At 43.8% G+C, this 23,247-nt stretch overlaps 1 protein-coding gene across 1 annotated transcript in view; it reads right to left on the bottom strand.

The window, feature by feature from the left end:
* The window catches only part of LOC120931893 (kinesin-like protein KIN-14E), a 138,962-nt gene that overhangs the window by 77,815 nt on the left and 37,900 nt on the right, over nucleotides 1-23,247 (bottom strand). The window contains exons 5-7 of the mRNA XM_040343812.1: nucleotides 16,005-16,127; nucleotides 11,453-11,566; nucleotides 11,205-11,368 (exon numbers count right to left, since the gene is read on the bottom strand). Coding sequence (XP_040199746.1) covers nucleotides 11,205-11,368; nucleotides 11,453-11,566; nucleotides 16,005-16,127 — 401 coding nt within the window. The remainder of the gene's footprint in view (nucleotides 1-11,204; nucleotides 11,369-11,452; nucleotides 11,567-16,004; nucleotides 16,128-23,247) is intronic.

Here is a 23,247-nt window from a genome sequence, read left to right as displayed (position 1 = left end):
TGCAATATTACAAATATCCATAGCTGGAAAATGTCTCTGAGGCCGGGTACACACGGGCAAACATGTACGATGAAACCGGTCCGTCGGACCGTTTTCACCGTACATGTCTGCCCGGGGACTTCTGTACGATGGCTGTACTAACCATCGTACAGAAGTCCGCGCGTAAACAATACGCGGGGCGTGTCCGCGCCGTCGCCGCGACGATGACGCGGCGATGACGCGGCGACGTGGGCGGGCCTGCCTTTTAAATGCTTCCACGCATGCGTCGAAGTCATTCGACGCATGCGAGGGACGGCGGGCGCTCGGACATGTACGGTAGGTCTGTACTGACGACCATACATGTCCGCGGACCAGTTTCAGCATACATGTTTGGTCGTGTGTATGGGGCCTTAGAGCAACAGGATCGGTATCTGTTTAGACAGGGTAAGGTTGACCATACACATTTAGAGGTAGATTCAGGTAGGGAGCGCGTATTTGTGTGCGGGCGTAACGTATCCTATTTACGCTACGCCTCAGCAACTTTGACAGGCAAGTGCAGTATTCACAAAGCAAAGTTGCGGCGGCGTAGCGTAAATAGGCCGGCGTAAGCCTGCCTAATTCAAATGTGGAAGATGTGGGCTTGTTTTATGTAAATTTATTGTGACCCCACGTAAATGGCCGTCCGTGAAAGAATCCCAGTGCGCATGCTCCAAATTAACCCGCAAAAAGCCAATACTTTCGACGTGAACATAAATTACGTCCAGCCCTATTCGCGAACGACGTAATCGACGGAAAATATGACGCTGGCCCGACGTCCATACTTAACATTGGCTGCGCCTCATATAGCAGGGGTAACTTTACGCCGGAAAAATCCTTACGTAAACGGTGTATCTGTACTGCGACGGCCGGGCGTACGTTCGTGAATAGGCGTATCTAGCTGATTTACATATTCTAGGCGTAAATCAGCGTACACGCCCCTTGCGGCCAGCATAAATATGCAGTTAAGATACGACAGCTTAGGAGACTTATGCTGGTCGTATCTTAGACAAATTCTGGCGTATCTGATTCTTTGAATCAGGCGCCAAGATACGAAGCCTCACACTCAGAGATACGACTGCGTATCTGGAGATACGCCGTCGTATCTCCTACCTGAATCTGGCCCTTTATGTTCTGGTACAATTTATTTTACTTTCCAAAAATTATAAGAGCAAAAATTATCAACTTTCAATTGTATTAAGTTAGGCAGGCCCTTGCATTACATAGTTTAAGGTAAATCTAAAGGAAAATTGTACAAGAAAATCATATGGCCAGCCTAAGTGATCAAAGTCATCTATACGAGAATCAATAACGAACTCATTGACACTAGACATGTGTGATTTGTTTTGTTCCGAATTGAAATTCGGACAAATTATATTTCTTTTGGAAATTTGGACTTTACCCGAATTTCTGAATTACAATAGTACCGAATTTAAACGAATCCAAAACAAGAAAAAAAAATTGGGCTAAATTATAATCGTTTTCGAATACTTTTCAAATAGTTTTCTAATCCAAAAGGTTTTCGTATTGCAAAAGTTTTCTAATTCAAAAAGTTTTCGAATAGTTTTCTAATTCAAAAAGTTTTCGAATAGTTTTCGAAAAAGGAATAGAATATAAAAAAAACATAGAATAGAAAAGAATATAACAGAAAATAAAAGACTATAATATAATAGAGTAAAAACAAAATAGAATAGAAAATAAACGAACAGAATAGAGTAGAATATAATAGAAACAAATAGAATAGAATAACATAGAAATAATATAAACATCTTCTGAAATTTGAATTTCAAATAGAAGAAATTTGAACTTGAATACATAAGAAAATAATAAAATAGAAAAGAAAATAGAATAGACTATAATAGAATAGAAAAGAAGGGAAAAAAACATAGAATAGAATGAATATAAACATTTCCCAAAATTCAAATAGAATCAATTTGAATAGATTAGAAAAGAATAGATTAGAATAGAATATAAAATAACAGAATAATATAGAAAAAAAAACAACAGAATAGAATAGAATAGATTTCTTCTGAAATAAATTTGAATAGAAAAGAAAATAGGATAGAAAATCGCAGAATAGAACAAATAGAAAAATAAAACAATAAAAAAAAACAATAGAATAGAATAGAAAGAATAGAAACATTTCCCACAATTCAAATAGAATACATTTCAATATGAATAAAACAGAAAAGAATAGATTAGACTAGAAAGATGGTTATATTCATTCTGTTCTGTTGTTTTTTTCTATACTATTGTGCTATTTTCTATTATATTCAAATTCCAATTGATTCTTTTTGAATTTAGGAAAATGGTTATATTATGTCTATTCTATTCTATTGTTTTTTTAATTATATCTCTTTATTATTTTATTTGAATTTCAGAAGATGGTTATAATTTATTTAATTATATTCTTTTTTATTCTATTCTATTTTATTTTCTATCCTATTTTGTTCTGTTTCACTGCATTATATGTAGCGCCCCTTACTTTCAGTATGTACACTACGCTAAAGTTAGTGGGGAATGGGAGAGTTATTTTGCTCGCATAATTTGCTAAATTTGGGCTGCTGTCATTCCTGAACTGTCCTGTAGGTCAGTCTGCGCTCCAGGGGTGCCGATCCCACCCCTGGGTGACAGTTGGCGCTAGAGGGGTTCTGGCAGAGCCGCTTTTTCCCAGCAGCCAATTAGAGGGGTTTTCCCTCGCGGGGCATGCTGGGGGAGAGTATATCTGTGGCAGACGCCATTTTTGTTGGTTCTTCGCAGGTTCCAGGTGCGGCACCCACCTTAAGGGTGTGCACATCCAACTGACCCCGGCGATATGGCCTACCAGGCCGGGGTCGCATGCTACGCGGAGTTCCATGCTGCTGAAAGGGGCCCCAGTGACTCGCTGGGTCCCTGGCTTTATTGAAGAGATCCCAAGCTATGTGCTGAACGGTGGGGGATTGGCTCAAGGAGAACCCAGAGGCAGGTTATCTGAGGGGCTTGAACAAACCATTGGGGATCTGGTGACCGGGACCTTGACAGGTACACTTCAACTGTCACCCGGTGACCCAGACTTAATTTACTGGGAGGATTCGCTCAATCCATTCAGCTCATCCAAGTACTAGGCCTGTGGCAGAGATCCCTAGAGCCAGGTCTGTGGCAGAGACCTGTTCCTCTCAGCAACCTTAAAGTAGCGCTTCGGCTGCCAAACTCGTAGCAGGAGTTTGTGCGGGGGCCCTTCACCCACTCTGGCTAGAGTGGCGACAAACTGTATCTACTACTACTGAGAGCAGGATTGCTCGCTTCATATCCAGGCCTGATACTGAAAAGTTTTCTATTGCTTAATCAACCTTTCCTCTCCTCCTCATGTTGATGTTGGTCATGTTGGGCCGAGAATAAAGCATTCAGAAAACCTTTATTTATTGTCTGGACATTCGCTCACTGATCTACTCATCAACTTCACCCCTAGACAACGGTAAGAGGTAACTTAATATGCCGATCCCAACAACAACCAGTGGCTCCTGAGGGGGTAGTGCTACATATATTATATCCTTTTTTTCTGTTCTATTCTTTTCTATTCTATTCCTCTATTTTCTATTCTATTTTATTATTTTTGGAAATTGGAGAACGATTCGAATTCGAAAAACTTTTTGAATCGATCCAAATACAAGTTCGAAAAATTCAAATAGATTAGAATAGGAATAAACTAAACAAATTCCGAAAACAAACTAAATGGATTAAATGAATTTAACTAAACAAATATTTGTAAATAGCGAATTGAAACAAAACTAAAACATTTTTTTCCTCCTGAATATGTTTACTGGACACATCATCACAGTGTTTCACATAAAAGGCATGAAAGATAATAACAATTATTGAAAAAGAACAATAAGAAGAATAAGAAGAGGAAGAAGCAGGTATCAGAGTAAATGTTAGCTGTAGGTAGGTAACATAGCCGCGTACCAAATGCAGAGCACATAAATCAGGTAAACATTTGAACTCACAGTGAGCTTGTCTGTTTATCACTATCTCTGGAGTAGACATGTGCACAACAAAAATGTTCATATTTTTTTGTTCCGTTTCGTCTCGTTCCGTAGATTCGTAAAGATTCGTAATTTCGTAAGACTCAAGTTTTCCTATTCGGACCCGTTCGTATTTCGTAAGACGCAAGTTTTCCTATTCGGACCTGTTCGTATTTTCGTAACAGTTTTATTTTCGTTTATACTGAATGATTCGGAATTCTGTCTAATTTATTTTCGTTGATTAGAAAGTCTGAATTTTGTTAGATAATAATTTTCGTTTAATGGATTCGTAATTTTGTACTTTCGGAAATACATAGCAACACGCGGCTAATCTATATTAAGATATACTTTCTCTTAAGCCCCGTACACACGGTAGGACTTTTTGCCAACAAACGTCAAAATCGGACAAACTTTTTCGGTTTCAAAAGTCCGGCCAACTCCCTTCAGACAAAAATCCACAAAAAAGTTTGTTTGAAGTCCGATCTTGTGTACAATGCTTTACACTGTACAATGTGACTCAGCGCAAAAGAGATAAGCTGATTGGCTAAGATATTAAGTAATCACTCACTAACTACACTGCCCAGTGCCCATTCGAAAGAACGATACAAGTACACAAATTTACGAACAGACAAAAAAACGGATTTACAAAACACACAAATGAAAATACGAACATACGAATGAAAATACGAACAGACAAAGGATTTAAAATACGGAATGCAAATCGTTCGTTATAGATGTCATTTTCGTTTTTTTGCTTTTTCAGTGTTTCGTATTTTAGTAAGATTGTCCAATCATACGTTCGTGTTTTCGCTTGTTCGTTATTTTGCTTATTCGTAATTCCGTAATTTTCGTATTTTGGTTCTTTCAGCTTTTCGTATGTTCGAATTGATACGAATATACAAAAACTAACAAATTTGTACGAAAATCCATTCATTACGAACGGGAACGCACATGTGTACTCTGGAGTATACCAGTGTTCTTAGGTCCTGAGGGCTTGTAGGAATACTATGTTACAGCCACAGCACTTGAGATTCACATCTCTCCCACTTACAAGATTTATTGGCAAGTCTACTAGGCACCAACCGCATTTTGTAAATTTGTGGGCAGAGAATTAATCACAGTTGATGTCATTAAAATAGACAAATTTATCTGGTTCAAATATCGCAGAATTTCTGTTGCTTATCTTGGGAGGTAAGTACCCAATGTTCCACCTCCACAATATTATCCACTTTTACCTTCCTGTCTAGAATAGTAAAGCACCTCTCTTTTTTCCCAAACCCTCGGAATAACACTCTTGTAGAGGAGGGGTGACACTATTCCTGAATGATTTGATAGAAAAAGGTGTGTTGTGGAAAAGGCAGTGGAGTAGGGTATGTTTAATAGACTTGAGGGGAGTTTACTGTATCTAGAGCAAACTTTCCTCCAAAAATGTTTTAATTTTAGGACAATACCACCACAGATGGAGGAACCTTCTCATGCACAGCCCCTCCAACAATTTAGGGATACTCCTGGGAAAATTCTAGCTAAATGGGCAGGGGCGTCATACCAGCACCACATACATTTATACTATGGTTACAGTTTTTGTGATAATGGACTAGGTGTGGGAGAGTATTATTTGTAACTGATTAAGTGAGAATGCAACTTCAATCTCCCATACCCACTCACACATATAAAGCAGAGTCTGCACTGAGTCTTGAGAGAGCAGAAGTTGATATATGTCATGGTCTTACCTCTCTCCTGTCTCCTTCGTTTGACATGTGCTGGCGGCCATCTTGGTTTCTGGGTCTCTTGTGGCCTCCCACCCTGCGGCTCCTCCTTCCCACTGGGAGGAGCTGGATGCCTGGCTCATATATATAGGAGGTCTGTGGCTTCAGTTCCTTGCTTGGTCCTCCTGTGTTCACATGCTTCTAAGACTGCTGCTGCTTCTGGTTCCTGATCCTGGCTTCGTCTGACTTCCCTGCTGGTTCCTGATCCTGGCTTCGTCTGACTTCCCTGCTGGTTCCTGATCCTGGCTTCGTCCGACTACCCTTCTGGTTCCTGACCTCTGGCTTTGCAAGACTCTGCTTCGGTTTCACCATCCGTTTGGACTTTTGCTTACAGCTTGATTTTCAATAAAGCCTTCTTATTTTCACTTATCTCTTGTTGTACGTCTGGTTCATGGTTCCGTAACATTAGGACCAAGCCATGAATTTTGACGGTACAGGGCCATCCTCGCTACCCACGCTGGTTGCCAGACTTGATCAGCAGGATTACCTGTTGGGTCAGTTCGCCGTGGCGTTGCAAACCCTGCTTGAACGCACGGCTCATTTTGCTCCCGTTGCCGATGGGTCGGTTGTCGCTCCTGGGCCCGCTCCTACTGCCGCTCCGGTGGTTGCGCCAGAGTCTACCCCGACACCTGTTGTTGCGCCTGCGGTGTTTCGGGGTATGACTGGTTCTGCCCCCCTTCCACAGCGATTTGGGGGAGAGCCAACTCAGTGCCGAGGTTTCCTTAACCAAGTGGGCATTTATTTCGAGTTGCTGCCACATGCCTTTCCCACTGAGAGATCAAAGGTGGGCTTCTTGATCTCGCTGCTCTCGGACAAGGCCTTGGCCTGGGCCAGCCCTTTATGGGAGAACAACAATCCGGTGGTTGCCGAGTTTTCCGGTTTTGTTGCTTCTCTTCGGAAGGTATTCGATGTGCCGGCTCGTGCCGCCTCTGCTGCGAAGCTCCTTATGTCCGTCAGACAGGGTTCACGATCTGTAGCCGAATACGCCATTGAGTTTCGTACCCTGGCAGCAGAGGTGGGCTGGAATAATGAGGCTCTGGTCGCTGCTTTCTCTCATGGTCTCTCGGATGCCTTGAAGGATGAGGTTGCAGCTAAGGACCTACCAGTGGAGCTCGAGGCTCTTATTTCTTTCCTGATTTTGATTGACACCAGACTCAGGGAGAGACCTTCCTTTAAGGAGAGCCTGCGGAGGCCTCCTAACAGTTTGGTGCCTACGTTTGCTGTCCCACCCGTGCCTCCCTCTCCTCCCACGCCTCTTGGGGTTGACTTGTCTGGGGGTGAACCCATGCAGCTGGGGTTTGCTCGCCTGTCCGAGGGGCAGAGGGTACTCCGGAGACGCGAGGGCTGATGCATGTACTGTGGTCTCGGTGGGCATTTTCGGTTGGCATGTCCGAACCGTCCGGGAAACGCTCGCACCTGAGATCCTGTCGGGGGCAGATCTTGGGTGGAGTCTCCTCATCCCCGGTTTCCCGTGTTGATAAACCACTGATCACTGTTGTCCTCTCCTGGGTCGGGGGCTCGGTGACGACCCAGGCGTTGGTGCTGGTGGTTTTTTCATTGATAGTGAGTTCGCTGCCGCTAATTCCATTCCTCTGCAGGCTCGAGGTTCCCCGCTGGCTCTAGAGGCGATAGACGGCAGACCCCTCCAGCCGTCACACGTGACTCATGAGACCCTTCCAGTGGGGATAGCCATTAGTGCCGTTCACAGAGAGTCAGTCTGCTTCCAGGTTATTTCGTCTCCACACTACTCGGTGGTCTTGGGGTACCCCTGGCTCCAGAAGCATAATCCGACTTTCGACTGGAGATCGGCCAAGATCCTCTCATGGTCACCACAGTGTGGGGCTAGTTGCATCCATGGGCCTGTCAAGTTGCTGTGTACTTCCTCGGATTCTCTGTTGCCTCCTGAATACGAGGAGTACCGGGATGTATTCGATAAGGTGCGTGCAGTTGTCCTACCTCCGCACCGCCCATACGATTGTGCCATAGAGTTACAACCCGGTGCCGTTCCTCCTCGCGGCAGGGTCTATCCACTGTCGGTTGCGGAGAATGAGGCCATGGAGGAGTACGTGATGGAGGCGCTGTCCCGTGGTCACATTCGCAAATCCTCGTCCCCGGCAGGGGCTGGATTTTTCTTTGTGAAAAAGAAGGGCGGTGAGTTGAGGCCTTGCATCGATTACAGGGGCCTTAATCGCATCACGATCAAGAACGCTTACCCGATACCCTTGATTTCCGAGCTGTTCGATCGCCTTAAGGGGGCCACGGTCTTTACCAAACTCGACCTGAGGGCGGCATATAACCTGGTAAGGATCAAGGCGGGCAATGAGTGGAAGACCGCGTTTAACACCAGGACCGATCATTATGAATCCTTGGTTATGCCCTTTGGGTTGTGCAATGCGCCCGCAGTCTTTCAGGAATTCATCAACAATGTTTTCCGTGACCTGTTGCAGCAGTGTGTGGTGGTCTATTTGGATGACATCTTGGTATACTCTGAATCCATGGAGGCCCACATTCTGGATGTCAAGCGAGTGTTGCAACGGTTACGAGAGAACAAGCTGTTCGGTAAGCTTGAGAAATGCGAATTTCACCGATCCCAGGTAACCTTCTTAGGTTACATCATTTCCGCTGAGGGGTTCTCCATGGACCCTGAGAAGGTTTCGGCTGTCTTACAGTGGCCTCAGCCCAGTGGTCTTCGTTCCTTGCAGCGCTTTTTGGGCTTCGCCAATTATTATCGGAAGTTCATCAGGGACTTCTCCATGCTGGCCAAGCCTCTCACGGATCTGACCAGGAAGGGCAGTAATTCCCAGGTCTGGCCGCTCGAGGCCATCCGGGCTTTTGAGGCCCTAAAATCCGCCTTTGTGTCGGCTCCGATTCTGTCTCATCCCAACCCTGGGTTGCCCTTTGTCCTCGAGGTGGACGCATCTGAGACGGGAGTAGGCGCCCTTCTGTCTCAGCGTAGAACACCAGAGGGTCCGCTGCTTCCTTGTGGGTTTTACTCCCGGAAACTGTCACCCGCGGAGTGCAACTATCAGATTGGTGACAGGGAGTTATTGGCCATAGTGCAGGCTCTCAAAGAGTGGAGGCACTTGCTCGAGGGCTCGGTGGTTCCGGTTCTCATCCTGACGGACCACAAGAATCTGACCTACCTTTCTGAGGCCAAGAGATTGACACCACGTCAGGCCAGATGGGCTCTGTTCTTGTCACGTTTTAATTACGTGGTCTCCTACCTACCCGGTTCCAAGAACATCAGGGCGGATGCCTTATCACGGCAGTACTCCGAGCTGTCCAGGGAGGAATCTATACCAACTTCGGTCATACCTCCGAATCAGATCCTGGCCGCCATTCGCACCAGCCTGACCTCTCCCCTTGGTGAGCAGATTTTGGCGGCTCAATCTGGTGCTCCCTCTGGGAGACCCAACGGCAGATGTTTTGTGCCTGAGGAGTTGCGCACTCGGTTGTTGCGAACCTACCATAACTCCAAGACCGCGGGGCATCCTGGTAAGAATCAGCTGTCCTGGGCTGTTTCACGTCTGTTCTGGTGGCCTTCCCTACGTTCCGACATCGCCGCATATGTAGCGGCATGCTCCGTTTGTGCCCAAAGTAAGTCCCCTTGGCACCTTCCGTTGGGCCTGCTGCAACCCATAGCCACCGGGGAGCGCCCATGGTCACACCTGGGGATGGATTTCATTGTGGACCTCCCTGCATCCCGAGGCCATACGGTCATTCTCATGATTGTGGATCGGTTTTCCAAAATGTGCCACTGTGTTCCTCTCAAGAAGTTACCCTCTGCACAAGAGTTGGCCACGATTTTTGCCTGGGAGGTCTTCCGGTTGCACGGTTTGCCCAAGGAGATAGTGTCGGATCGGGGGAGTCAGTTTGTGTCCAGGTTCTGGCGCGCCTTTTGCTCCCAGTTGGGGATTCATCTCTCCTTCTCCTCGGCCTACCACCCTCAGTCCAATGGGGCCGCAGAACGATCCAATCAGGCCTCGGAGCAATTCCTTCGTTGCTATGTCTCCGATCACCAGGACAATTGGGTTGACCTCCTGCCTTGGGCTGAGTTTGCCAGGAACACGGCGGTGAACTCTTCCTCTGGGACGTCTCCCTTCATGGCCAATTATGGGTTCCAACCTGCCGTGTTACCAGAGGCATTCTCTCCCCAGGATATTCCGGCTGTGGAGGATCACCTTTCCGTCCTACGTGCCTCTTGGGTACAGATCCAGAAGTCCCTTGAGGTCTCTGCGCAGCGCCAGAAACTCCAGGCTGATCGCAGACGAGCGCCTGCTCCTTCCTACCAGGTCAGAGACCGTGTATGGTTGTCCACTCGCAACCTCAACCTTCGAGTGCCCACTCCCAAGCTGGCTCCTCGCTTTGTGGGTCCCTTCCGAGTGCTTCGCAGGGTAAACCCGGTAGCCTATGCCCTTGCGCTTCCTCCTGGCATGCGGATCTCCAACGTGTTTCATGTCTCCCTGTTGAAGCCACTGGTGTGCAATCGCTTCACTTCCTCGGTTCCTCTGCCTCGTCCGGTCCAAGTGGGCAATCATGAGGAGTATGAGGTGAGCAATATCCTGGACTCACGCCTGGTCCGCGGTCGGGTGCAGTTTTTGGTCCACTGGCGTGGTTATGGTCCAGAGGAGCGTTCCTGGGTTCCCTCCGCAGATGTCCATGCTCCTGCCTTGCTCCGAGCCTTCCACGCACGCTTTCCTCAGAAACCGTTTTTTGCACCGCGGAGGAGGGGCCCTTGAGGGGGAGGTACTGTCATGGTCTTACCTCTCTCCTGTCTCCTTCGTTTGACATGTGCTGGCGGCCATCTTGGTTTCTGGGTCTCTTGTGGCCTCCCACCCTGCGGCTCCTCCTTCCCACTGGGAGGAGCTGGATGCCTGGCTCATATATATAGGAGGTCTGTGGCTTCAGTTCCTTGCTTGGTCCTCCTGTGTTCACATGCTTCTAAGACTGCTGCTGCTTCTGGTTCCTGATCCTGGCTTCGTCTGACTTCCCTGCTGGTTCCTGATCCTGGCTTCGTCTGACTTCCCTGCTGGTTCCTGATCCTGGCTTCGTCCGACTACCCTTCTAGTTCCTGACCTCTGGCTTCGCAAGACTCTGCTTCGGTTTCACCATCCGTTTGGACTTTTGCTTACAGCTTGATTTTCAATAAAGCCTTCTTATTTTCACTTATCTCTTGTTGTACGTCTGGTTCATGGTTCCGTAACAATATATCTGAGAAAGAAGACTAATCAACTATTTTGACACATATAAATATTATACCCCCTGTACATAAAAAAATCTTCCAAATCACAGATACCCCATGTCTACAGAGGTACATAAATTAAAAGTAACATATGAAAGAGACTGTTTCCAGAATAAGACATGCTGTTTAAGAGAAAGAAAGATGCAATTTGAAGGAAAAGATACTGTATGTAGGACCAACCTTTGAAGAATAATTGGATCAAAGTTTTGCTGCTCGTTTATGGTGTTTCCAAGGCTATCACCATACATAGCATAAAACATTGAGATGACTTCATCAGGATCATAATTACACAGTCTCAAAGCGGCCAGGATTTCCTTATAATCAGTGATGGCAGGATGGGCTTCCTGATAAAACAGGAACAGAACAGTCAAGGTGAAATATGTATGGTATACTTACATCAATTTAACATAACTTCTTGAGAAAGGTACCTTTACTTGCTGCACACGATGCAGGACGAAGTCCAAGTTAATTTCCCAAAGTAATGGCAAGATAAGCCAAGCACCAGAATCACTGTCATAATATTTGCACACATTCATTCTTTCCTGTAAAAGTGTATCAAATCATTTTTATTCCATTCAAAATGAAACTTCAAGAAATACAATTTAACCAACTGAATTCACATAAAATCATTAAACATATTTACCAATATAGCGGTTATAACTACTCAAATTATGTATTTATTTTAGGTTCTTGTAGTTGGAAGAAGGGTGTGGGTTGGCACTTCTGGCCAACCACACTGCTATTGTTTTGCAGAGTGCTGTCAGTCTAACGCAGTCAACATATCTACAGGACAGGTAAGGAAAGGAAAGACCCTATTGCATTTGTATTCAGCTCCCCTGAGTCAAAACTTTGTAGAACCACCTTTCGCTGCAGTTACAGCTGTAAGTCTTTTTGGGTGTGTCACTACAAGTTTTGCACATATACAGAGTGAAATGTTTGTCAATTCTTCTTAAATAGAATAGCTCAAACTCTGTCAGATTCGATGGAGAGTATCTGTGAAAAGCAATGTTTAATTATTGCCACAGATTCTCAATTGGATTTAGGTCCGGGCTTTGACTGGATCATTCTAACACATGAACATGCTTTGATCTAATTCTAAACCATTCCATTGTAGCTCTGACTGTATTTTTAGAGTAGTTATCCTGCTGGGAGTTGAACCTTTGCTCCAGTCTCAAGTTTTAGACTCTAGACTTCTAAGATTGCCCTGTATTTGGCTCCATCCATCTTCCCATCAACTCTAACCAGCTTCTTTGTCCCTGCTGAAGAAAAGCATCCCTGCTGAAGATAAGCATCCCAATGTTTTCAGGGTGATGTACAGTTAGTTTTCCACCACACGTAGCGTTTTGCTTTTTGGCAAAAAAGTTCAATTTCGGTCTCATCTGACCAGAGCACCTTCTTCCACATGTTTGCTGTGTCCCCCACATGTCTTCTCGCAAACTACAAATAGGACTTCTTATGGCTTTCTTACAACAAGTGTTTTCTTCTTGCCACACTTCCATAAAGGCCAGATTTGTGGAGTGCAGGACTAATACTTGTCCTGTGGCCAGATTCTTCCATCTGAGCGTTAGATCTCTGCATCTCCTACAGAGTTAGCATGAGATTCTTGGGTGCTTGTCAGTTTAGGTGGATGGCCATGTCTTGGTAGGTTTGCAGTTGTTCCATACTCTTTACATTTTCGAATGATGGATTGAACAGTGAGATGTTTAAAGCTTGGGATATTTTTTTATAACCTAACCCTGCTTTAAATTTTCCACAACTTTATCTCTGACCTGTCTGGTGTGTTCTTTGGCCTTCATGATGCTGCTTGTTCACTAAGGCCCAGATTCTTGTAGATGGGCGTAAAACTGCGGCGGCGTAACGTATGCCATTTACGTTACGCCGCCGCAAGTTTTACAGGCAAGTGCTTTATTCACAAAGCACTTGCCTGTAAAGTTGCGGCGGTGTAGCGTAAATCAACCAGCGCAAGCCCGCCTAATTCAAATTAGGCAGGTAGGGGGCGTATAGCATTTAAATTAAGCGCGTTCCCGCGCCGTACGTAATGCGCATGCGCCGTCCCTAAAATTTCCCGACGTGCATTGCGCTAAATGACGTCGCAAGGATGTCATTGGTTTAGACGTGGTGTCCAGCCCCATTCACGGACGACTTACGCAAACAACGTAAATTTTTAAATTTTGACGCGGGAACGACGGCCATACTTAACATTGGTTGCCCCTCATATAGCAGGGGCAACTTTACGCGTCGCAAATCTAACGTAAACGTCGTAACTTCACTGCGTCGACCGCGCGTACGTTCGGGAATTCGCGTATTTTGCTAATTTGCATACTCGACGGGGAAAACGACGGAGGCGACACCTAGCGGCGAAAAAAAAATGCATTTAAGATCCGACAGCGTAAGAGCCTTACGCCTGTCGGATCTAATGGATATCTATGCGTAACTGATTCTAAGAATCAGTCGCATAGATACGACGGCCCAGATTAGGATTTACGACGGCGTACATTGCGTTGCGCCGTCGTAATCCCTTTCAGAATCTGGGCCTAAGATTCTCTAACAAACCATACTGAGATTAAATTACACACATTTGGACTCTACTAATTGGGTGACTTCTGAAGGCAATTGGTTCCACTATATTTTAGTTAGGGGTATCAGAGTAAAGGAGGCTGAATACAAATGCACACCACACTTTTAAGATATTTATTTGTAAAAAAAAAATGTAAAACCATTTATCATTTTCCCTTCACAACGTTTTTGGTTGTAACATGACAAAATGTGGAAAATTTTCAAGGGGTATGAATAATTTTTCAAGGCACTGTAACTAAAGATAGAACTTGTTTTTGGATAGAGGGCAGAGGGAATAGAACGATTGTCGGTTTTTATTGCTGATTGTGCCCCCATTAAGGAGATTCACACTCTCTCTCAACTTTGTTCTGTTTACCACATTGAAAGTAAAAGAAAATCTAAAATCTAAAATTTTGGATAGTCCCCAGGAAAGTGAAAGAGGGGAAATCTTTAAATGGGAACACTAGTTCTGGTTTAACCACTTCCAGCCCAAGGACGTCATATGACGTCTTTGACTTTCAGTGGGGACATCTGAATAATGCCTGAGGTGCAGGCATCATTCAGATATTATCTTTTTCTGCCAGCGATTCTGTGCACCGTAAGAGAACAATCATAGCAGTTCAGCCGCTTGATCATTCTTACAGGTGGAGGGAGTGGAAATCCCCTCTCCCGCCACTCTCCGGTGCTTCTTCGAGCTTCTCCGAGCTCGCCCATGCCACCAGCCGACGATCATAGAGATTTCCGGTAAACAGATGGTCCCGATTCATCTCTATGACCGCCGGAGGCCCGGGCGCGATGTTATGACATCACGTCCAGGCCGCGGATGTAAACAAAGCCCAGATCTTGGCTGGAAAGAAAGAGATCTGTCATTTTTTTTTATCTCAATCTTTCCAGCCTGGAGGAGAGATGTGGGGTCGTATAGACCCCACATCTCTCCCCACATCTCTCCATAAAGAGGACCTGTCATGCACCATTCTTATTACAAGGAATGTTTATATGTATATATTTTTTATTAAGCGCTGCATGTTATCTAAACATATGTTTTAATTTGGAATCAACAAATTTGATGCTGGATACTGATTTATAATTCTATGTATATTCTTGCGCAGATAGTTTCAAGATTTTACTGTATGGTAAACTAAAAACGTAATGGTTGATATGGGTTACTGCACTTTTCATACGGTCATTAAACTTTGCTCTATCTTATTAAACAATACCTTAAGTGCATAATTATATAATTATGTTTAGTCAGCTTATTTAGCTCTTGTAGGCTTGGTCAACAGTGAGCAATGATGACGTTCAAAGTGCAGTCACTTAAGAAGCACTTAGATTTCAGTTCACTGAAGTCATACTTGTTTGTTAATCTTGCTGTGGTTGCTGTGGGATTCAGCAAAATGTAATCTTAAATACAACCCCAATTCCAAAAAAGTTGCGATGCTGTGCAAAATCTATATAGAAACAGAATGCAATGATCTGCAAATCTCATAAACCCATGTTTTTATTCACAATGGAAAATAAATCAAATGTACCATTTTAAGAAAGAAAAAAGTAATTTTGAAATTGATGGCAGCAACACATCTCAAAAAAGTGGGACAAAGCAACGTTTACCATGGTGCCTTTCCAGATGTGCAAGTTACCCATTCCATATGCATTAATGTGCCCCCATACTATCAGAGATGCAGGCTTATCAATGGGGTTCTGCCAATGTACAAACAGACATGAGCCTGAGCCCATGCAATGATGTCTATCACTGAATCATGCCTGTTTTTAATGCAGTGCTGTCTGGGAGCCAAAGATCACAGGAATCCAATATTGCATTTTGGCCTTGTCCCTTTGCGACTGGAGATTTCTCCAAGTTCTCTAAATCTTTTTATAATAGTATGTACTTGCATAATGCAGTTTTACTTTGAGGAACATTACTTTTCGACACAGCTTTTCACAGATTGGTGAACCTCTGCCCATCTTTACTTCTGACACTCCCTGACTCTCTAAGATGCTCTTTTTATACACAATCATGTTACTGACTTGTTGAGAATTAACCTTAGTTGCAAAAGGTTCTTCTAGCGCGTCCTAGTTTGTCAGCTCTTTGTTGCGCCAACTTAACTTTTTTGAGACGTGTTGTAGCCGTCAATTTCAAAATACCTTTTTTTTTTTTTTTCTTAAAAGGATACATTTTCTCATTTTAAACATCAGAAATGTTTTCTGTTTTTAAATGTGAATAAAATATGGGTTTATGAGATTTGTTTTTATGTAGATTTTACACAGAGTTCTAACTTTTTTTGGAATTGGGTTGTAAATATTATTTAAATTAATATGGAATTTACATATAATTTAAAATTATTATTTTTATTTTCTATTGTAACCGACACAAGAAAAGGTCAAAGATTGCTGATGATTATACATTTCAACAAAAGAACATATTACCTCAAATATATAAGTCATGACCATTCCTTTCCCAGGTATATGAAAATAACTAGTTTGATCATTTTTCAGGTGGATTGCAGTGCCATTACATTCATCTTTAATATTATCGCACATCTTGTTTAGCTGGAAAATGTAGATGATACATGTAAGATTATAACCAATTTTCTCATCCTTTTAAGTATACCAACAATCTTGTAAATCTATTTATATGGTTTGTCTTTACACAGTAACTCAATTAAATGTTATGCAACACTATTTCCCTTAGTATTGTGTGTGCAACATACTGCTGAAAAGCAGTCTCAGATTTTAGTGCTTTACACTTACAGTATAGGCAACTTTTATTTATCTTGGTTATTTATCAGAAAAACTAAATTTCTCCTTTATTGTGTTTTTAATTTTGTATACAGTGGATGGTTTTGTCAAATCACCATACACTTATTATAAGTATGATTGTTTGCATCAACTAGCTAACTGGGGATGTATATTACCTGTGATCAATTCTGTATACACAATCCCGGGGACCTAATGCACTATATTCACTGCTTAGGATTTGTTTCACCACAGAGGTTTATAGCTACTGCTTACACCTCTCTTTCATCAATGATTCCCTGTGGGACGCATGAGATGGAGCGCATATGTCATCACGCTCTACGCTAGCTGACGCGCACACCGTCGTGGCCATGTGACAACGCGCGCATCACCGCCGCCCCCTCAACGATCGTGTCATGGATGATGACTCCGTGGCCTAGATTCGCTGTAAGGTGGGAGGCGGAGCGACCCCTTGTCCCGCACCCTCACATTGGACAGAGGCTGTCATGTGGGACGGGAGGAGATGACGTTACACACTGGAGCACTGCGATTGGTCTCCTCAGCCGCGCCCCCGTTGTCCCACCTCCGGTGGCTGGAACGCAGGAAGAGGAAGTAGCAGTGGGTGAGACGCACGCCCGAGGGGAGCGGTGTAACAGGTGCAGATCACAGGTAAGCTAATCATACGGCTATATATAGGCACAGGTAGAGGTGGGGGTCAGCTCTATAACCCTGTTGATGTCTGTGAGGACGAAACCGGTCGGTTATTTTTGATCCATACCACCAACACTGTGCCAATTTCATGTTATCTGCCTGCTGTGGTTTTTTCTTTGATGTGCCGTGGGGAACAAATTTTCTCTATCGTTTGGGTCTTTTATAATTTTTACAACTTTTATACATTGGACGATTTCCTTGCTGTGCATTATTTTTAATGAGATTTGGACTATCTCTTTGTTGTGTCAAAATATTTTTGATCAAGAATTTTAAATAAATTTCTACACTATGAGGAGGTGTTTTTTCCCTCTTTTCTCATATCCCTCATGAAATTGGGAGTTTCCCCTCCTTACCATCTTATGTGACGTTCCTGTGGCTGGTGTTACTAAACTCTCCTTCTGGGATCCATCCGGAGCATCGGAATTGGGACATCCATCCACCCATTGGTGCAACTGAAGGACGGACAGCATATACAAGCCCTGAGGACCTACCCACCATACGGTGAGCTGTGGGTCAACTAAAGCTGGTAAGAGTACCCTAACTTTTATATGCCAAGGAATGTCCTTTTGAAGATGTGCAATTTCTGAGGGAAAGGATTCTCCATTGATGTGGAAGAGGTGTTTTCCAACTGAAGTGACGAACAGTCAGCTCTTGGGAAGCTCTGGGAGTGCCCCCCTTCCTACTTTTCAGAACATTTATTTTTGTGTTTGTTCACATTTATAACTACTTTATCACTTAAGATTTTTCTTTTGTATGCTACTTAATACCATCCAGGTATATCACTAGCACTCAGAGTTAATATAGCTCTGTTATATATGTATGATCATTTCACGGAGTTTATTTTTCCTAAATACAACTCTCACTATAGAGGTCACATCCTCACAACCAATTAGTGGTTACCCCCTTCTTTATAGTTTTGGCGCTACATTATTTTCTTTTTTCATCTGTTTACACTTATCCACTGGTATGTTGGCTGCCTATTTACACTATATATACACTTAGATTTGTTTAGCGCAATATATTCTTTATAAAATTTTATTATGCATCACCATGGCCAGAGTTAGGAGGAAAAACTTACCTTACTAGTCATGGTCATGCTTTTTGTCTAGGCAATGCTGAAGTGGAACATGTTACTCCAAAATTGCACTGTAGCTGGTACTACGGTGCTATGGGAACCCTTAGGCCCTGTACACACGATAGAACATGTCCGATGAAAACGGTCCGCGGAAAAATAAATGCATAGCAATTTACTCACAGTGATAGTGCATGTACATGCATATTTTCAATTTAAATCAACGAACAACATTCGAACAGCATAACAATTTGGCCTAATACCTACTCACACATAACGAATGCACATGCACTTTCACTTGGTAAATTTCTATGCACATTTTTATATAAATACACTACTATTTGTGTTCTCTGTAAAGTGGTGCCAAGTAGTACCTGTTCCTTCTATCAAAGTAGCATCAATTCACAATGGCTTACACAGATATTTGTTAACTTATCAGCAAAGCTTTTAATACAGATTATCACATTTATATTTACTCCTAAATATTGCTAGCTTGTTGCTGGACTCTGCTTGATTACCGCATCAACACAGTCAGTATTGATGGGGGAATGCCTCCCATGGAACCATGGTGTTCTCCCGGCGGGAGAGAACACAGTGATTACTGCTAGCGGATATAATAGCCACTAGCAATAATCGCATGTAATATCTGGCAGGCTGGTTGTATTCAAGTTGATTGATCGATCATCTTGGGTACATTCAGCCTGCCCATACATGGTTCAAATCTCAACTGGTTCCTGTTGAACAGGCCAAAATTATTTGAGGTGTTTATAGAGGGAAGCAGAATAAAAAAGCTGGTGATAAAGACTACTTAAACTTAAAATATCTGTTTAGGAGAAAAGAGTCTTTCAACAGTTGAAGGAGAAGTCCAGCCTGAGCGTTTTAGGCTGGACTTCCCCTAAGGGTCACAGGATTACAATTCGTTTTGCACTCCTGTGACCTGTTTTCAGTGGAGAGCGGTCTGAAGTCCGCTCTCCGCTGACGTCGCTGCCATCAGTCGAGGCAGGTTGTCATCCCGACTTCCAAAGTCTGGATCCGCCAGCTGCCTTGACTGATGGCAGTCTCAGCGAGCTGCTGAAACGACCGCTCCCCACCCCTCCACGGCTCAGTGCTCCAATGAGCGGGGAGAAACAGAGAGGAGAGATGCTGACCGACAGTCAGAAGCTCTTCGCTTGGAGAAGTAAGAGAACTGAGCCATAGGCGATGTTCGGTGGCTCGGTTCTCATTGTAGAGATGCCGGGGGACAGCTGCAGCATCAGTCTGATGCATCCACCTATGTAAAAATGAATAAAAAAAAAAACACTTTTCTTTTCAGTATTTATTTTATATAGCAAAATGACAAATTCCACACCAGTTAAATATTAATTTTAGTGAACTGCACCAACAAAGATAAAACCTCTTTCCATATAATGGAAAACTCCACTGCTAATCCTCTTACTTAAAGAGGAGTTCCACCCAAATTTGGAACTTCCTCTTAACCCACTCCTCTCCCCCTTACATGCCACATTTGGCATGTAATTTTTTGGGGGGGGAGTGGGGGCTTCAGCACGAGTGGGACTTCCTGTCCCACTTCCTCCTTCCTGTAGGCGACTAAGCTTAATCGCCTTCAGGAAGTGGCTGCTGTAGGCGATCGCCTAGGACACGTCACAGGTCCTAGGCGATCTCCTGGCCAATTACACGGCGCCGGGCCGCGCCGCTCGCGCATGCGCAGTGCCGCGCCGCTCGCGCATGCGCAGTGGGTGCCCGGCCGTGAACCCGAAAGCTGTCACGGCCGGGTGCCCACACTGAAGATGAAGACGCCGGCCGGGGAGGGGGGGAGAGGAGCGGAGCCCCGGCCGGCGCGTCGCTGGAGCGCTGGAGCAGGTAAGTGCCTGTTTATTAAAAGCCAGCAGCTACACTTTTTGTTGCTGCTGACTTTTAATAAACATACAAATGGCTGGAACTCCCCTTTAAATATTTTTTTATATTTTACAGTATGCAGTACAGTAAAACCCACATTACATTTACCCAAAAAAATGACATGTTTAAAGGGGTTGTAAAGGTAAAACATTTTTTTCCTAAATAGCTTCCTTTACCTTAGTGCAATCATCCTTCACTTACCTCATCCTTCGATTTTGCTTTTAAATGTACTTATTTCTTCTGAGAAATCCTCACTTCCTGTTCTTCTGTCTGTAACTCCACACAGAAATGCGAGGCTTTCTCCCTGGTGTGGAGTGTTGTGCTCGCCCCCTTCCTTGGACTACAGGAGAGTCAGGACGCCCACTAACACACAGCTCCTTTCTCTACCTGCAACGTAGAGAGCGTCCTGACTCTCCTGTAGTCCAAGTAATGGGGCGAGCACAACACTCCACACCAGGGAGAAAGCCTTGCATTACTGTGTGGAGTTACAGACAGAAGAACAGGAAGTGAGGATTTCTCAGAAGAAATAAGGACATTTAAAAGCAAAATGGAAGGATGAGGTAAGTGAAGGAGGACTGCACTAAGGTTAAGGAAGCTATTTAGGAAAAAAAATTGTACCTTTACAACCCCTTTAACAATTCACTTTGATGATAAAAAATTTGAATGTAAAGTAATAACAAAAACTCACCCTTAAAAGGGAACAGTGCCACCCCCAGAAATGTAGACCCAGGTCAAAAATATCAGTAAATAATTTCTCAATGTTTAATATAAATGTTAAATAAATATGTAGAATACCTTGTTACACTATTTTAAATAAATATGTATAGCAACCTGACCATATAAACATTTGTCATAATTATTTAAAAGGAGGAGAATCACATGATACAAAATATTTAGAAAAAAAAACACAAGTGCTAAATATAAAAATATTGATATAAAGCAAAAAAAAAAAAAAAAACACAAAACATAGAGTGAATGGTAAAAATCTCAAAAAGTATGAGCTAGAAAGTTTGAAGGCAGGAGAAAAAGATGTACAGCTCTGTATGTAGAAAGGAGAGTGTCCAATATTTTTTAACAATAAATGGCTTTGTGAATTGATCCTAATGTCTTTTCTTCCTTGAAGGCTAAGGATGTATCATCACACTGATGACATTATCATCCTAGACACCCTCCTGTATTAATGAGACCTGACTGGACCTGCTTTTCCACATAAAAGCTTGAGAAGACTGGGCCTAATCCTCAAAAACCCGGCGCAACGTAACTTTTGGCATTTAAGTTACACCGCCGCAAAATCTCTACCTAAGTGCCCGATCCACAAAGCACTTACCTAGAAATTTTGAGCGGTGTAACTTAAATCCTGCCGGCGCAAGGCGTTCCTAATTTAATGGGGCGAGTCGGGCCGGGCGTAAAAAAAAATACGAGTTGCGGCGGGAAAAAAAAAATTTGAAAAAAAAAAAGACAGCGACGCGGGATAGAAGGGTCTACCTTTACAAGGCCTAAACAGTTTAGGCCTTGTAAAAGCAGCCCTAATATTGCGACGGCAAACTAATACTTACGGAGAAAAAACAAAGCGTAAAAGCTTTGCGGATCTCCGTAAGTGCCAATTTGCATACCCGAAGCGGCATTCCAACGAGAAATGCCTCAAGCCGCGGCTGCGGTACTGCATCCTAAGATCCGACAGTGTAAGTCCCTTACACATGTCGGATCTTCTGCCTATCTATGTGAAACTGATTCTGTGGATCAGTTCCATAGATAGAAACAGGGATACGACGGCCTATCAGTAGATACGCCGGCGTATCCCTTTTGAGGATTAGGCCCACTGTTCACATATTGTGCATATGGAGGTGAGTGGTCTAGAGAGTTACAGTGACATTAAAGGTTAAAAAATAAATAAAAAATAACCATCATGTTATAATTACCTGCTCTGTGCAGTGGTTTTGCACAGAGCAGCCCTGATTTTCCTTTTTTGGGTCCCCTGCCAGCATTCCTGGCTCTTCCTCTTCAGCCAGTGCCCTCAATAGCAAACCAATAGCAATGGTGCATGCTCGCTGCCGAGCCACGCTCTATGCATCCATACGACACACAGAGCCACGGCTCAGCCTGCTCTCTCCCCATTGGCTGTGATTGACTGTAGTAGAAGCCAATGGTTCCCGCTGCTTCCTCAGTCAATGAGGAATAGGAGGTTCGGGAGTAGTCCAGCTTTTGTACACAATGCTGGATTGAAAGGGAGCTCAGGTGAATATTGGGGTGGGGGCAGGGCAACTGGTGGTGCCGCTGCACACAGAAGGTTTTCATGCATGAAAGTACAAAAAACCTTGAGCCTTTAAAACCACTTTTAATTACAAAAGGAATAGAGAATGATTCACATTGGATTTAGTAATGTGTAAGACATGACTGGGTATTCAAAGAAAACACATCCTCATCTTAATTATGTAGCCCTTATCCCCAAAGAAGCCACTGGACGTATTGGGTCCCCTGTTCCTGTGACTGCCATACCAAAAACAGCACCACACACTCTGGCACAGCTGGCTGATGTGCGGAATATTTATTGCAGAAATATGTGCAGTACCCCAATGGAGAAGAGATATAAAAGAGCAGCAATGACATAGCACACAGTTAAACTATGCAAGAAATATACCTGTATATTACAAATAGGTGAACAGTAAAAGGAAATATACTGTAAATAACAATCAATGGGTGTAGAAAGACACTCATCCTAAACCTTATATTGGGGTAATCTTAACTAAGGATAGTTATGCCACTCGAAGGCCCTGTACACGCGATTAGTCCAACCGATGAGAACGGTTCGAAGGACCATTGTCATCGGTTAACCGATGAAGCTGACTGATGGTCTGATGTGCCTACACACCATCAGTTAAAAATGACGTAAAACACAACGACGTGCAGAAAAAAATGAAGTTCAATGCTTCCAAGCATGCGTCGACTTGATTCTGAGCATGCGCGGGTTTTTAACCGATGCTTTTGCGTACTAACCATTGGTTTTGACCTATCTGTTAGGCGTCCATCGGTTAAATTTTAAAGCAAGTTCTAAAATTTTTGACCGAAGGATAACTGACCGATGGGGCCCACACGCGATCGGTTTGGACTGATGAAAAGGTCCTTCAGTCCGTTTTCATCGGTTTGGACCGACCGTGTGTACACGGCCTAAGAGTTCTGTAATATACACGCTTTCTTCTGATGGCCAGCTTGTTGGGGCCCAACTGCTATGACGTAGTGCTCAAAGTTATGGCACTG

The sequence above is a fragment of the Rana temporaria genome, chromosome 3 (genome assembly GCF_905171775.1).
Source record: "Rana temporaria chromosome 3, aRanTem1.1, whole genome shotgun sequence".
Lineage (NCBI taxonomy): Eukaryota > Metazoa > Chordata > Amphibia > Anura > Ranidae > Rana > Rana temporaria.
The sequence above is the reverse complement of the archived record's forward strand: the minus strand, read 5'-3'. Positions and strand labels throughout refer to the sequence as shown.